The following is a 17,076-nucleotide window of genomic DNA, read 5'->3' as shown; positions in this document are numbered from 1 at the left end:
CATACCGCTCAGAACCGGCCACACGTCTCAAGGCAGTGTCTGCAGTAGAAATAAAAATGAAAAGGAAATCAAATGTTTTAGATGTCCAAAGGGTTTGTGGCTCTCGTGGTTTCTTTTATCAAACGGGTTCAAATGGCTAATTAGTTGCTGACCTGAATGTACTATGTCCCATCCCTTCTCACTTGCCGTATTGTCATTGTACCAGGGAGTCTGTAACGCGGAATGGAGGAAACGTAACGTCATCTAATATCCAAAAACTGCAATCAATTGCCACCTAAATATAAATAAAAACATATAAATATGTTGACATTGCTACTCATGCTCACTTCAACCGCTGAAAATATTAGAACAATCTGCCCAGTATTTCAGATTTTAAGGACACGATGGTTTCCTCCCATTCAAGGCACTCACCGCAGATTCTTATGTCACCTAAAAGCCCGTATCAAACTGAGCGGCGACGGTTTCCGAGTGTTTGAAAACATTGCGAACGTTGTTGTTTTTCTTCAGGGTTCGCTAAAGGTTGCAAAAGGTTGCCAGACGTTCACAAACAATGTTAATGGTCGCAAACAGTTTTTCTTGTTCAAAATGTATTTGGAACATGTTAAAAACTAAATATATATGTAATATATACAGTGGACCCCTGCATACTCAAGATTTAGCACACCTGGATTCACATATACCCATATTCTAAAGTCAGACTTTTCACATCATCATTGAACTGTCTCTGGTTGGCCAAAGAAGTCCAAAAACAATACTGAAAGCCGATTGGCTGCCTTGCAGTTGCATGGTCTCCCCGCGCCGCTTCATTAGGATAATTGCAACGACTTTGCTTAATGAGGCGGCACCAACATCTTGTTAACGTCCAACGCGTGCGCGCTCCAAAAACACGCAAGTAGCCAAACAATTGAACTGTAAGCTCCACCCCCTCACCCCTAAAAGCCGCACGACCGCTTATCGGGGGGCTACTGTGTCTTTAAAGGGGTGTTGGTCGACGGAGAGGTAGCACATAGGTCTAATTTAGTCGCAGGGAACACGGCGTACGCTTTTTTTATTTATAATTTTTTTTTGGGCGAGTGTTGTTGACCTCCGAGAAAGCAGTTGCCGTGCGCGCAACCTGCAGCCATGGGAGGTAAGCCTTATTATTATTATTATCATCCTTCTTATCACGCATCGAGATGTTCATTGCTTAAATGCACACATGCAGTATTGATTGTGTTTGTCTGTCGTGACAGAAGAGGAGACTCGTCAGAAATTGCTGCGCAGTGTAAAGAAAGAGGTGCGTTGTGTTTCTATTGTCCCTATTTTTGCGTTTTATTATCGCAGAAATCGGCGTAGAAGCTAAAAAAGAATGCACACTGTATATAGCCATGATGATGGTGATGATGCTGGTGATGACGACGGTGCTGATGATGCACGCATGCACGCACACACGCGCACAACATTTTCCATGTCCCCTCCATTGCGGTGTAAATTATTGTGGCTTTTCTGTTTTCAATCTGTTTTGCACTGAAACGACAGCAGACAGTACCTCTCAGTATTGATTCCCCGTAGAGAGAGGGGAAACATGGCTGTTTTCTTTTCTTTTTTTTTTATTCCCAAGTGAGAAAGCACGGTACTTCCCCCTCACCTGTGACTCATTGCATCTCAAACATACGCACGAGGAGGGGCTATTTTATTGCATTTTATGAATATACTGCTCTGGGTTGGAAAAAAAAAAAAAATCAAGAAATCTTGAAATTCAATTTTGCTTCAAATTTGTAATTTCTAGGTATGTTCTCTTTTCAATTCTATCAAACAAACTACTGTAATAACACTGTCATTGAGAGAATTTGTTTACAGAAGATGGAAAAATGGTCAGAATACCAAACACGATCATGCTTATGTATTACTTATGTATGTATGTATGTAAGTACTTATGTAGTACTTATGTATTTTATAAAACTATGTACACTAATGCTACCAACAGCTACAAAATGTACTATATATAATATACGAGGCCTACGAAAAGTATGGTCCGGGGGCCACATCCGGCCTGCCCACAGTCTCTGACCGGCCCTTAAAGTGACCATGAAGTCAAAGTAAAACATAAAATATGCGATGTTTTTATTTTCAAAGTTGTGCTTTTTATTTTATGTGTACATGTGATGACGATTGTACAAGTGAGGTAGCAAGCAAGAGCTACAACTCGTCTGCAGTTTTGTGAACTTGGTGACGTTTGCTGTATTTGGCGACTTTTCTGACTCCTCCAGCAAATGCTTTTCCAAAAATTAAAATTAAAAAAACACTCGAAAAATGAATATTTACCACTTTTTTGTGAGTCCTGACTAAGAATGCTTAATATGACTTGGTGTTTGTTGCACAAAATGAATTATATCATTTTATTGACCACTTATCATTTCATGTGAAAAATGTTCGTTAATATAACAATACTATACCATATTTACACATGTAGCAATTTATTTAAACAGTATGATATCTAAAGAAATTTAAAATAATATCGTTGTCTATAATATTTATAGTTGAGGTTAGCATGTTGATTTGGCCCTCGGCAAGCATTCCGTTCCTTATGTGGCCCCTTGGCAAAATTTAATTGCTCAACCCCACAGCAGACTCCATTGGTACAGGTACCAACCCGCGAATAGCCAAAATTTGTGTATTTGTGTATACAGTGCCATTCAAAGTTATAGGCACCCTAGGTCTTTAAAAAATCTATTTTTATTGCAGAAGCATACTGTCATACTGAAAATTGTAGAAATAGTTCACCAGACACGGAATCAAGCTCCTCCCATGGCCATCTCAGTCCCCAGACCTCAACCCTATTGAAAACCTGTGAAGTGAACTAAAGAGGAGAGTGCATAGGAGAGGGCCCAGGTTGCAATAAACGTAAATAAAAGAATTTAGCAGTTTGTGCATCATTACTGTATTTTATGCTGCAATTAATTGTGCTGCGCCTTCTGGTGTGCCCGCCTTGCCTGCTGGGAGGCAATATAACAAGTCATGCAGACCAAAATGAAGAATAGTACTTGTACTGCTACTAGAAGTACTTTAAGATGCTCTACTATTAGTCATGTTTCACAGTGGATAGATAACTGTGAGTATTGTTTTCATGTGTTGGTCCACCCTTTGTGTTCAATTTCCATTGCTTCAAGGGTTCCTGGATGGCAACTATCAATGCTAATTGTTAGCATGTCAACAGCGTTTTCCATTGTAAGCATGAAGTGGGCCTTAAATTGTCTGGTTGTATTAAATGCAGGTGAATTTGTTTTATTTAGTTTCACAGTAGCAGTGGCATTTAAGCAAATATGTAACGTTGAATCCATGCCTTTTTTTGTTCGATTTGTTTAAAAAGTCCATTTTTAAAATGACAAAATAGCACTTGGTCACGCTGGATGCTTTGCCTTTTGAGGGCTCTATTAGGAATTTTCACAGCACAATCATCCAACTTGTTGCATGAAAACACTGTGGCCATAATCCGTGGAGCTTGTCAAGGTCAGAATAATGTCACTTATTCTTTTCTCCACATTGAAGACAATGTTAACACTGTGGACTGGAAAACATAAGTGCATGTTTTCATGGAGCAGCAGTGGCTGTTGTCAGGCACGGCTTCAGGATTATTTTTTCTCTCTCCCCTGACTAAAAGGGTGCTTTACCGATACATACAGTATAGGGCGTCTGAGAAAATCATTTATATTTAGGATAGAAAATAAAATGCTTAAGGAGTTTAATTGGGGCTAAATTGATTTCTGATGGGACTATAGAACCCCCAAGCCCCGGTGTAGCGCCATCCCTGCCTGTTGTCCATCCATCCATTATCCAAACTGCTTATCCTCACAAGGGTCGTTTCGACCATAAATGAACACTGATGTTTCTGTCCCACAGGTGAAACAGATCATGGAGGAGGCGGTGACGAGGAAATTTGTGCACGCCGACAGCAGCCACATCGTTTCATTCTGCGGTAGAAAAATTCACATTTTGGGGGGGAATTACGTTGCTATTGTTCTGTCAAATTAATTTCCTTTTGGGGGCAGGCGGGGCTCAACAGGCCCTGAAATTGCACACATTTTTGCAAGTGTATGTGTCTGAAAATTTATTTTAAGGACCCCAATTAGTATTCTCGATAGATGGGATATTTTCAATTGCTTCGCAAAGTTCAAAAATAAATTAGCCAGTTTCATTAATCGATCAAAAATTTGGTGGGCATGTCTATTATAACGGCGCATGAAAAAGACTCAATGACCCATGCCCCAAATTGAACAGGAAATTGGTAGGCAATTTTGGGACATACTTGTAAACTCCTACATAATTTTATCCAAATGAGCCCTATAAAGAAGCAAGTATCCTAGGCAGATGGGTGAGTCTAAATTGCCAAGATTTTTGTTCATCAATTAATAAAGGCAGAGCAATTATATCCTGTCACTATTACAGAATATGCACACTCGGCAAGCTCCTACGCCCCTCAGGAATTTTCTATTAGGTTGAATGTGTAATTAATTGCGCTTGGACAATTAATTAAAATAGCTCTGCTTGTACACACGCATTAAATGGCTTACAAGCTCTTTTGCATATGCAGTGGTGCAAGCTATTCTCCCTTAAGTAACCATGGTGCATTTGCCAAAGGTGGCTAGATAAGAATTTTGTATAATAGTCAGATAACACCCGTCGGAGGTGTTGATGCTAACCAAGAGTGAGGTGTGTGTTTGTGTGTGAATCACATCCCTCATATCCTAGCAACAGTGTTTTGGTCCATTGTGCCACCTGTGCTTACCTTTCACACGTTTTTTTTCTTCTTCCATTTTTGACATAGTTATGAAATCACATTGCATGTACGGTATGAGATGTAAACCATCAAATACTGTGGTACCTTGACTTCGGAATTGTTTGCTCCATGACCAAGCTTTTAACTCATTCGCTGCCATTGACGAATTTACTTGTCTTTTCACAGTCCAGCCATTCAATCCCAGGAATTTATTTATATATATATATATTTTTTTTTTTAAATGTTAGGGTAAAAGAGGGTCTGAAAATGTCAGGCAGTGAATGAGTTAATTCATTTGTATACCCCTTGAAAACTGCTGGGGCAAAAAAAAAAAAAAAAACACATATTGGGTTACTCATAACCCAGCAGCTTCAAGGGTGTATGAAATAAAATCTCCACATCCAAATATCATGAATCAGTTTCAGCCTTGTTTTAATCAAGAAAAACGTCTCTGTATAATATTGAGTGTAAAGAAATAAACTAGTGTTAAGTGTAATTACTGTCATGGGTGTCAATATAGGGGGTAGGGAATGGTAAGACTTTCTAAGAGCCCCCTAGCCCACCGGTGGTCGACAAGTTTGTTTCAAATTTTTAAATCAGTAAAATATGTCAGGCCTTGTGAGAGCGGGCTGCCGTTCTTTCGAGGCTTCTCATTTCATATGTTCTCCTTGCCCACATGAGAGGGCATTGCAGTACCGGTAATTGCTCCTCTTTTTTTTTTTTTTTCTCTACACAAAACAAAGTGACAGCTCGTAACTTACAACTGGGGCAATCCTATGTCAAGGAACCACTGTATTGATAAAATTGTCTTTGAACGTGTGTGTGTACGCAGCTGTAGTGGAGGCGTGTGTGCTGCATGGACTGAAGCGGCGTATCGCGGGACTGCTTTGCAGCAACAAGGTGGCAGCGCTTTTCATGAAAGTGGCCAAAAGCTTCATGCCCGCAGAGCAACTGTGCCACAAGGTCCAAGAGCTGGAGCAGCTTATAGAAAACAGGTGCTGGGGGCCATACTTGTTAATTTAGGTGCGATAAGATTTTTTTAGGTAAGGTAAAAAATTTTTTTTTTTTTTTTTCATAAAGTGGAAGTCAACCAAAACATTTTTTTTCAAGAATATGTTCCATGCAGGCCTACTAGTTGAAACAAAGCATTTTGAAAATATTGCGTTTGTGGAATAAGAGTTAATCCACCCGTTTTTAGCCATCTCTGGGGGTGGCCATTTTGTCACTTCTGTCGACTGAAAATGACATCAATGTCCTTTGTAATGATTTACAAAGATTTTAATTGGATCTGGTATCGTCACCTGTCTTCCAGCAAACAGAACAATTCCTCACAGGGCAACGAGCGCAGTCGACAGTCCAAGCTCAACAACCTTCCGCCTCAGGCCCTCAAACACCTGTGGATTCGAACGGCTCTGCTGGAGAAACTCCTGGACAAAATCATCCTGTATTTAGTGGAGAACTCCAGGTATAGTTTCTAAAATACAGTATACATTATACTAAATGATCTATATGTTTTATTTCTTCCTGTAGTACCTTTTATGAGAAAGAAGCCATGCTGATGGATCCTGTGGATGGACAAATTCTTGCATCACTATTGGGTAATGGTAGTTAGCGGTATAGCCTTTTACTACTTGGCATGTTCATAATGTTAGATTGGTGCAATGGATACAATCACAATACTGCCAACTTTGCAAGACATTTTCTTGGTTTGAGCATAGCTTTTGTGAAAAGTTCTTTCACCTTGCCTTTCAGTCGGTCCCTGTGCTTTGGAGTACACCCAAGTCAAGACCGCCGACCATTTCTGGACCGATCCATCAGCTGACGAGCTCGTGCAGAGGCACCGCATCCACAGTGGCCACTGCCGACAGGACTCTCCCTCTAGGAGGCCTGCCCTGGTTAGTTAGTCATTGAGTGAGAGACATTTAAGCGTCTAATCCTCCTTTTTGTCCTCGAGTAGATTCAAAAGAGGCAGTCCAGTGGCAGCATGGACGATCGCCCCCTGGTGTGGGCGAGAGAGTATGTGGAATCACTGCACCAGAACTCCAGAGCCACGCTGCTGTTTGGCAAGAACAACGTCCTGGTGCAGCCGGTATGTCAGATCCAAGGTTTTTTTTGGTTTGAAAAAGGTCCGATTATGACACCCTCATGAAGCATATACAAATTATGCCGCTTGGGGTGGGCCAAGTAATTTCCGATTTTTCACTTGAACATCGCTTTTCCAGCCTTGATCACTTTATATAACGCACAACCTCATGAGAACCAGCACGAGGGATCTATCAAACATTGCCTTCTGGACAGTTGTACCGAATGATGGCACATTATTTGACCTGCATGTTGTTACCGTGCATCTCCAGCGGGATGACATGGAGGCCATCCCGGGCTACCTCTCACTGCATCAAACAGGAGAGCTGATGACACTCAAATGGACGCCCAATCAGCTAATGAATGGCAATGTGGGGGAACTGGATTCTGAGAAGAGGTAAGGCTAACAGTGAGTTGGTCTAATGGACAAACATGTTTACAATATTGTGGGTTTTTCACCCACAGTGTCTACTGGGATTATGCCATGACGATTCGCTTGGAAGAGATCGTATATCTCCACTGTCACCAGCAAGGTAATTTAATTCTGAGGCTGTAAGGTTAATTGCAATCAACTTTGAAACCTTGCTTTCCAGTGAACAGTGGTGGAACCCTGGTGTTAGTGAGCCAGGATGGCATCCAGAGGCCCCCTTTGCACTTCCCCAAAGGGGGCCACCTGCTCCAGTTTCTCACATGCCTGGAGACGGGCCTTCTTCCTCATGGCCAGCTGGAGCCACCACTTTGGAATCAGAGAGGAAAGGTCCGCATTTAGTGACTACTTCTTGGATGTCATGTACTGGAGTTGGCATGGATGAAAGGTTTTTTTGTTTTCATACATAGGGAAAGGTTTTCCCCAAATTGCGCAGGAGGAGCCCGCATAGCTCATGCGACTCGGTGTCTGATAAAGAGGATGACGAGGCAACAGATTACGTGTTTCGGATCCTCTTTCCTGGCAATCAGATGGAGTTCAGTAAGTGTCCAGACTCAATCATGTGGTGCAGTGGGCACCGCCTACTGTTGCGAGAATCATAAAAGTAGGGTTGGTGGTGCCCCCCATTGGATTTAAAAATAATGATAAGGAATAAAAAATAAAAAAAATCAGCCTGCAAAACCAGTTTTACTAAGTAACGCAAAATTTGTTAGGACAGTCTTGGAGAGGCAGCAAGTAGAGCGCTGCGATATGGATAATTTTATATCCTGATTATATATGGTATTGATGCTATATGATATTGATAATATATGATATTTTTCCTAAAATTGCATGATGGTGGCAAGGTAAATATAAGGATATAGACGATTGAGGATTATATCGTGAGACGTTTCATATAGTATTTATGTTGTACCGCACAGCTCTAGCAGGAAGTCTGCCGGTATTCAAACTGATGACAAAAATGATCTGGATGAATGAGAATATTCACAGCCATGAGTAGAAACTCAAAGCTCTCAAGGAGCCATGCCTGAAAAGACATAGGAATTACATTTTGGTTTGAAGTGGTAATTGAAGGACCCCTGAAAATGGAAATAAAATGACCCAACAAAGAAATCTGTCCAAGAGGTTTTGTTGGACTAAATTTGAACCACACACGCGAGACAGATGGATGCTTAATTATGAGCAGCTTATAGCTTTTGGCATGAAATCTATAGACAACTGTCTAGTCATGAAATGATGGTGGGGGTCTGTCGTTCTGTGCAGTGCCTTTAGAGCTGATGGACCAGGGTATGAACATGTGGCAGCCGACACCCAGGAATTCCTCTGGCTCTTCCTGCTCTCAGACTGGATCGTCTGATAGCTCCCTGCCGAGTGGCTGCAGTCAGGAAAGGTATGACCAGTGTCTCCTTATCCATGTACAGATCTTATAGTGGATTTCATTACATTTACTTTCCTAGAGCTCCTCTGAAGCTCCTCTGTGACACCATGAAGTACCAGATCATCTCCCGTGCATTCTATGGATGTGAGTGCATATTCCACTCCAGTCTTTCATTGAATACTACAGTTCTCTGACTAGTTCTTTTTCCACTCCAGGGCTGGCGTACTGCCGTCACCTGTCCACAGTTCGCACCCACCTCTCTGCTCTGGTCAACACCACTATAGTCTTCCCTGATGTGCCCTCGGATGCACAGGGAGGTCTCTCTGCTGACGTCTGGTCCAAGTTTCTCCAGGACAGCTCTGTAAGAGTTGCACAGAAATGGGTAAAGGGGGCTACACGTGGACAGTTTTTTGTGAGACACCTCACATGAAGAAATCTGCATAGTTTGTGTATTCAAGATGATCAAGAGCACAGCACACAACCATATTTCCTCCCAGTAACCAATGTTTCTTGTTTCAAGGTTAACCTGGAAGGGCAGCATGGTGTAACTGGGCAGAAAATGCTAACAGAAGCTAGGCTAATTGCTAGCTTATCTGGTAACGTCATAGTGGTTGTAAACACTTATGATGATCGCCTGGAGACGTTTTATACAAACATTCAACACACCCAGCACCTCATTTTATTTGCATCCGGGAACATCGGTTTCACGTCAATGAGGGGCTCAGCTCAACTTAGTGCTGAGCGCACACACACACAAATTTATTTTGAAAAACTGAACAGCTCGGACATTTAGGCTTGACTGTCAGGGAGGGGGAAATAAAAAAATAAAAAAATCACTCAGCACACCCCACATCACCAGATAATCGCTGAGGAACATATTTCAAATTGTCTGGCCTTTTCTGACCTTGTTGGCAAGGGAGGGAAACCTCTGGAATTTGGCCCAATCGACGCTATACGTGTACCCCGCTTTAATGACTGCACACAATTTTCAGTTAGTCACTTCTTTCAGTTGAATAAACCGCAAACCAATTTTCAGGCCTACGAGGAGCTTGAGATACACAGGCTGGTCTATTTTGGAGGTGTGGCACCTTCATTGCGCAAGGAAGTCTGGCCCTTCCTGTTGGGACACTACCGGTTCACAATGACTGAGAAATGCAGGGTGGAGGTAATTGTACCTCCTTTTTTTTTTTAGCTTTCACAATGTTGTTGACGCTGTGTTGAATTTATATTTTTTAAAAACATTCTTTGTCTGTGGTTCAGATTGATGAGCAGATGCGCCTCATGTACGAGCAGACCATGAAGGAGTGGCGAGGCTGCGAGGCCATCGTGCAGCAGAGGGAGCGGGAGAAACATGCAGAGGCCCTCGCCAGGTGTTTGTCTGGCACCAGTGTTGAGCGAACGCCAGTGATGGAGCAGGACTCTACCATTAGCACAGATGTAAGTTGACTAATGGCGTAATGTGGAAAAGGGGAACTACAGTGGCCTTCGTAGTTTTCTGACATGTAGTTCTGCTTTTTTTTTTGTCTTATCACTCCAGTCATCGCTATGCAGCAGCTCAGAGCCGCAGAACACCCGGTCACAGAGTGACTCCAGTAGTAGTGCACTGGTAAGATTCAAATGCAGTACCTTAACAAGGCTGCGTCAGTTTCAGGAAGCTACATTTAAGACTTATTTGCTCATCTGTGCGTCCAACATTACTGCAGCCATTTTCAGAATTGGCCAGCTAGGAAAACGTTTAATTTCACACTTGATTGGGTGAGCAGGCACTCCAAAGACTTGATATTTGTATTCAAGCCATTAGGTCAGTTTAGCTACACTGCATATTGAGAAAGGGGAAGTCAACACCAAATAATTCTTTACAATATGTTCTCTGCGCCATCACTAGTTGAAATGCGACATTTTGATTAATATGGTGTTTGTGGAATAGGAGTTATGCAGCAAAATCCACTTGTTGTTAGCCATCTCAGGGGACAACCATTTTGCCACTTTCTGTCAACTGAAAATGACATCACAGTTGCTCAGTGCTCAGGTAACGGCCAATCACCTGTTTTCTGAAGGTGAGTCATGATTGGTCATTACCTGAGAAACTGTGATGTCATTTCCAGTCAACAAGTGGCAAAATGGCCGCTCCGTGAGACAGACAAAAACGGGTGGATTTTAATGCTTAACTCATATTCCACAAATGCAATTTTAATCAGAATGCCGTGTTTAAACTAGTTGGGCTTCATAGAACGGTGCAGGGCCGACAATGTGTATGAATTTGGCCGGGGGGTCGCGGCCGGAAGGGTACCCAGGTCAAGGGTGGAGGGTTGCAGGCGGATGGGCAAAAAAGGGTCAAGTGCCCAGCTCTGTAAGTTTGTACCCTGAGCACCGATGAGCCCTTATGTTGTAGCTATAAGTATATGATGCATATTTTCAACAATAGTCTGGAATTGATGAGTTGCTTTGTTCAATTAGCATTTGCTTTTCTTTGGTCACTCACCTTTCTTCTGTTCATTAGGTGTTTGCATCAGTTGATACTATGGAGCCCGTTGAGATGAGGCCTGAAGGAGAGCAAACAGAGCACAATAGTCCAGTCAAGGACATCTCAGTTGGTCCCTCTGGCTCCAGCGACCTATTCTGTGAGGATGTGTTGAAACCGCCACCAGCGTGCGACAGCTACCTTCCTTTAACAGAGCCAGATATTGTATCTGCATCCTCTCAGCAGTCTGTGAAGGCATCAGACATCTTGAGTGAGGAATCTCCAGCTGAATCACTACCAGACACGGTCAAGGTACTTGAGTCGGTGACAAAGGGAAGCCTCTTAAGGAGTGACAAGATGGAGAGTAATGAAGCTGCTGGGATAATTGAGCCCTCAGAAGCTGAGGAGAAAACTGAAACGACCAATACTGCAAATGCAATCACTGACCCAAGAGCTCCACCGGACAATACCAATGTTATTAGGCTGGAAAGAGAGATTCAGAATGAGTATTTCCAAGCTCCACCACTCGGACAGACTCTTCTAGCACAAAATAGACAAGATCAAGAAAATGACTCGTCAGAAAAAAACAAAACTGCAACAATCGGAAGAGATCCAGGGAGTTCTGAAAAAGCAGAACCGTTTGACAGCCTGCGCTCGCAATTGTTGACTGCCTGTCTCTTGGAGATAGACAATGCTGAGTCGGCAGATTCAGGGTCATCTGAAGCCAGAACTGTGTCTGGCATCTCAAACTCACCAGTCAGGCAAGTACTTGATGCTCTCCAGTCGGCATCCCGCGGGAGCCTTTCCCTATCGTCCCATACCTGGCAGTCCCCGGATTCTGATGACTCTCCCTCTGCCCTGGAGATGGAGGACATTCCTGCCGGGGTGGCCTGCCTAAACGTGGAGGAACTGAACACCAGGCCCTTAACAATCCTTGCGGCCCCGCCCGCGTGTCTGGCTCGGAGAGCTAAGTTGGCACACGAGGACCTTGTCCTGGATCCTCCTCTGGATGCTGCCTGCAACACCAGTCCTGAGGACACTGACCTGGGGCTGTCTGAAGATGAGCCTGATGCGCAAAATGAGTTTTCTGCACCTGAGTCTGCTGAGATGTTAGCAGAGCCCAAACAGGAAGATTCCTCAACTCAACAAATCTACTCTGTAAGTTTGAACTCTTATTTACAATACATACAGAGCAGCCGCAAGTCATGCAATTTTAAGATCAACTGCAAAAAATGGGAGACGAAAAACACGGATCTGAGTGGAACAAAACCTATCACGCATAACGCTGCCGACAGGCCAAAGCCATGTACCTCCAAAATACTCCTTTTTCAGGAGACCCCAAAAATGCCAAGTTTGTTCAGCCGTTAGCATTGCATCGTGAAAGAGAGCACACCATTTTTCAACACTTTATATTGGGCTGTAATGTGTAAAAATAACACCCACGCGTGTGGACAACGGTATAGATTTAGGAAAAAACAGGAAATTCACCCAAATCTGACTTACGAGGTTTTGGCCCGACGCCAGCGATTATATGAAACCTATCTTGAGACTTCAGTTCTCTCTTCAAAACACCCTTTCTGAAACATTAAAAGCCATTCACAACAGGTGCACCTTCTGCACAAACTCGCAAACTTAGAACTGTTTAGTTTTTCATCCAACTGGCCATTTTTTTATGACCATCAAAAACTGCTTGTGGTAAGTATATTGCGGCCCAGCGTCCTGTATTATAGACCGTGGTTTCGCTTACTTTAGTAATAGACGAAACCTGCCGACCTCTTTTATCCCGTTGGCAGCAAGAAACCATGGACATGTACCTAATCAACTTACATCGCATTGACAAAGATGTCAGACGATGTGACCGCACATACTGGTACTTCACTTCAGAAAACCTGGACAAGCTGAGGAATATCATGTGCAGGTAAACAAAGACTGGTACAGTTAGTCACAATGGACAGTTTTTGAAGTTGTACTTGAATTCTATGTGATCTTCTTTACTTGTTGGGCTGTGTGATGTTTTGCAGTTACGTGTGGCAACACCTGGACACGGGTTACGTCCAGGGCATGTGCGACATACTGGCTCCGCTGCTGGTTATACTGGACGATGGTCAGTGTTTCCATAGTTATTACACTGAGAATTTAGTTGAAAGTCATGCACTGTAACGCAACACTGCCACAATTGTCGTAGGAGGTTAGAGGGTTGTTGTTTTGAAGCTACCGGTAATCGTTTCATTCATTTCATTAAAGTTGTCATTTTTGAATCAGTATTTCTTTTCATGCTAAATTTTTGAACAACTGTTTTATTTGGTTGGACTAATGTTCATAGAGGTGATAGCGTTCAGCTGCTTCACTGAACTGATGAAAAGGATGAACCAGAACTTTCCTCACGGGGGCGCCATGGATTCTCACTTTGCCAACATGCGCTCGCTCATTCAGGTATGCACATTTCACGCAAGTCAAAAAAATGCAAGGTTTATGCTAATTTCTTTCTGCACACTAGATCCTGGACTCTGAGCTGTTTGAGTTGATGCAGCAGAATGGCGACTACACCCACTTCTACTTCTGTTACAGATGGTTCTTACTGGACTTTAAAAGAGGTTTAGGCATAAACATAACATTGTACGCTATCCTTCTTGAGCTAACCAGCATTTTTCTATCTAGAAATGGTGTACGATGACGTTTTCTCTGTGTGGGAGACCATCTGGGCGGCGGCGTTCACCACTTCAGAGCATTTTGTGCTTTTCATCGCCCTTGCGTTGGTGGAAATGTACAGGGACATCATTCTGGAGAACAACATGGACTTTACTGACATAATCAAGTTTTTCAATGGTAAAGTATACCATGGTCTAATGAGTTCAGCAAGTAGGTACATTCTGAGAAAATTCTATTGGATGACAGGTGTGACTCAAACTAGGTTATTGTGAGATTATTTTGTATGTGGTTTGTAAGATTACAGTATATGAACTACCTGTTATCGCCATACAAAATATACTGTAGGGGACAAAGAACCCTTTCAAGTAGTCCACATGGAAATAGGAAATGGAACTATACATGTGGTATTGAATGTATTTGTTTTTTTCACCATTCATCATGGTTTCTTTTATTAGTACTGACTATTCCTTATATTTTGTTTTTCACTTTTATGGGCCACAGGAAGATTAGCTTTTGTATATTGCAAGAGCTAAACATGCATTGGGGTCAGGTGGGGCAGTGACCTGGGGTATTAGCATAAAAATCCATGTTTTGTTTGGTTTTTACTACACCAAACTCACTTCTCCCTTGTCTTCTCAGAAATGGCTGAGCGACATGACATCCCGCAGGTCCTGACGATGGCTCGAGACTTGGTCCACAAAGTGCAGACGCTCATAGAAAACAAGTGATTCTGGACTTTGTTGTTCATTTGCCATTTACTTGTGAGTATCATTCACAATTTTAAAAAGTGTTAAATGCAGTAAGGGTCTTGAGTGGTGAAACCTGATTGTCAGCTGAAGACTTTCAGTTGCTCCCATCTATACTGAGGGAGACGGTAAAGGCCAGTACATTGATTTTTAAGTGTTAATGTTCACCTAGTGAATGTACCCTTGTTGAAACAGCTTCAGGATGTTAATTTTGCCTTAAATGTTTCCATTTTTTCAGGGATACAAAGTTTAATTTTAAGTCATATATTTCTAATGTCACGTGACACTTGGTTGGTTTTAATCAGGATACTTTTAAAAAATAAAATAAAGGGGCAAGGCAAGTGCTGGGTGTGTCCAAGATGTTCGCCATTGGTTCCTGATGTGTCCGTCAATAACTATTGTTGGCACCCATCTTGAGTTTTTAGAAGATCCTTGGTGCTTTTAATTTTCTTAGTAAAGCTTTTTTCTATTAAAACCATTCATTTTGGGTTTTTTTCTGTGCAGGTACTGCTGGTTTGTAAAAACATAATTCCACAGTTGTCATTTTAGTGTTCATTTGCACTTTGAACAGTTTCAATTGATATTAACCTTGACATATCATTTTGAGACTGCTCACTTTGTCCTGTACAGCCTCCATTAACATTATGCCATTTTCGTATTTTGCTGTTCACCTGCTCTTTGAGATGTTTCTGTGATAACTTAAGGCCCTGTGATCTTGATTTTAAGGTCAACTTCTTACATTTTAGCTGTGGGTTCTCAGTGGTTTGTGGCCATGCAGTTACATTTTGAAGGATTTAACTGTGCTCATGTCATGCTTTTAACCAAGTAAAATGTGATATGGAAATCAGGTGTCCACATGGGGATCGGAGTAGATTACTTAACAGAAATCTCCATTAAAGTTATTTCAAAGCATTTAATACTAAACTGCAAGATAATTATTGCAGCTTAGACTAAATGATCAATGCGCTCCAAAAATATTTCGATGGCTGCCAATTAGTTCCAAAGCCTTGTTTGGCATCATCAATGTTTCATAATCATTGCTTGTGTCGCCATTCGTTCCTCCTAACACGCCAGTGTTGTGGACTGCTGTGCTCCTTTTGTCAAATTTGCTGTATAAATGTAAGACCCATTGTACCTTTTTAAAGCTAGCACATTTATTAAATGCAATACAGTGTCTATACATGGGCTTTACCTGATCATGAACAGGGAGCTCAGAAAAAATATTCCATTGAAGACAAATTTTATTTTTTTCTGTCTTAAAAATGTTACTTGTTAGAATTTATTTATTGTGAATTAAAATATTCTATTTTGCATTTCACGTCCCTTGTGTTTTGTTGGGATGACACATTGTGACAATTGAATGTTTTAATCAAATACTTTCAGGTGAGAGTCAACCTTTAATGGAAAAATACCAACTTGATGAGCAAAATAATCCCCCCCCCTTCACGAATGTCCCACGGATGGCAAAAAAGTGCGAATAGAACCTAAAACTGAACTTTAGAAAACTATCTTATTCAGTGGTACATTGACCTAAAAGCAGTGATAATGGCTGCCATTTTCAGAAATTACTAATTTAACATGTTAATATAATATAGTAGTATGATTAAAGTTACAATTCCAAGACATTGCATTATTTTGTGACAAACCTAAGCTAACAAAATGTAGCACTGTATCTGATATCTTTTATTACCAATGGGCAGTTGGGCACACAACAAACATCCATCCATTGTCAATGGGACATTAAAGTAATAAAGGGAAAATATTTACATCTTCAACGGTGAAGCATGATGGGATGAGGTCATCTACGTTCTATCATCTGGGGGAGTGTCTCGTTTACAGACCGTTGAGAAAAGTATAAACTTTTGATTTAAAGTTGAAAAGAAGGTCCCTATATGTTGAGTTTGTGATGGCGAAATATGGAAATAGTAAGGTTGATCATACACAATATTGTTGACAGTGTTCGCTAGCTTGAAAAATAATAATTTGAAGAAACATTTCGAATCGCAGTACGGTACATTCAAGCTTACGTAGTCCAAACAGCTTGAGTGAAGCAAACTGGCAAATAAGGCAGGAGGTACCTGATTTTTTGTTATTTATAAACAATGCACATTATAAAATGTTAAAGATTTACCATGGGTAGCACGTCCGCCTCACAGTGCAGAGATCGTGGGTTAGAATCCAGCCCCGGCCTTCCTGTGTGGAGTTTGCATGTTCTCCCCGTGCCTGTGGGTTTTCTCTGGGTATTCCGTTTTCCTCCCATATTCCAAAAACATGCAGGTTAGGTTAATTGAACACTTGTCCCTAAGCATGATTTTGAGTGCAAATGTTTTTCTCTTTGTGCTCTGCACTTGGCCGGCACCCAATTCAAGGTGTACCCCGTTTACTGCCTGAAGACAGCTGGGATAGGCTCCAGCACACCCGCGACCCTTCTGAGGATAAGCTGTTGGGATAATGGATGGAAGTTTTACCATTACAGTATTAAGAGTTAAGTCACGCAAAAAATATATATATTTAAGTCTATAAAGACTTAAAATCCAGCAGACAATTTGTAAGTGAAATCCAGAGACTTTTTATATA

General features: G+C 41.7%; 1 protein-coding gene across 2 annotated transcripts; it reads left to right on the top strand.

Moving 5' to 3' along the window:
* Positions 1–853: 853 nt before the first annotated feature.
* On the top strand, positions 854–15,812 carry sgsm1b (small G protein signaling modulator 1b). 2 transcript variants are annotated; one of them, XM_086053808.1, is made up of 25 exons: positions 855–1,129; positions 1,233–1,276; positions 3,880–3,955; positions 5,589–5,751; positions 6,069–6,221; positions 6,287–6,354; positions 6,509–6,651; positions 6,714–6,845; positions 7,111–7,235; positions 7,304–7,371; positions 7,432–7,595; positions 7,676–7,805; positions 8,529–8,655; positions 8,723–8,787; positions 8,859–9,004; positions 9,680–9,808; positions 9,904–10,080; positions 10,181–10,249; positions 11,144–12,262; positions 12,898–13,022; positions 13,126–13,208; positions 13,428–13,537; positions 13,602–13,698; positions 13,763–13,930; positions 14,393–15,812. In XM_086053808.1, the coding sequence occupies exons 1-25, from the start codon at positions 1,123–1,125 to the stop codon at positions 14,479–14,481; spliced, it is 3,777 nt and encodes a 1,258-aa protein (XP_085909934.1). In that variant the 5' UTR covers positions 855–1,122; the 3' UTR covers positions 14,482–15,812. The 2 variants fall into 2 exon arrangements, with proteins under 2 accessions (XP_085909933.1, XP_085909934.1); XM_086053807.1 differs by lacking the exon at positions 14,393–15,812 and having other exon boundaries at positions 854–1,129; positions 13,763–14,386.
* Positions 15,813–17,076: the final 1,264 nt, after the last annotated feature.

This window comes from Filicampus tigris, chromosome 15 (assembly GCF_054856515.1).
Source record: "Filicampus tigris isolate MCC_2025a chromosome 15, RoL_Ftig_1.0, whole genome shotgun sequence".
NCBI lineage: Eukaryota > Metazoa > Chordata > Actinopteri > Syngnathiformes > Syngnathidae > Filicampus > Filicampus tigris.
Note: the sequence above shows the minus strand (reverse complement) of the source record. Positions and strands in the feature narration are given on the sequence as shown.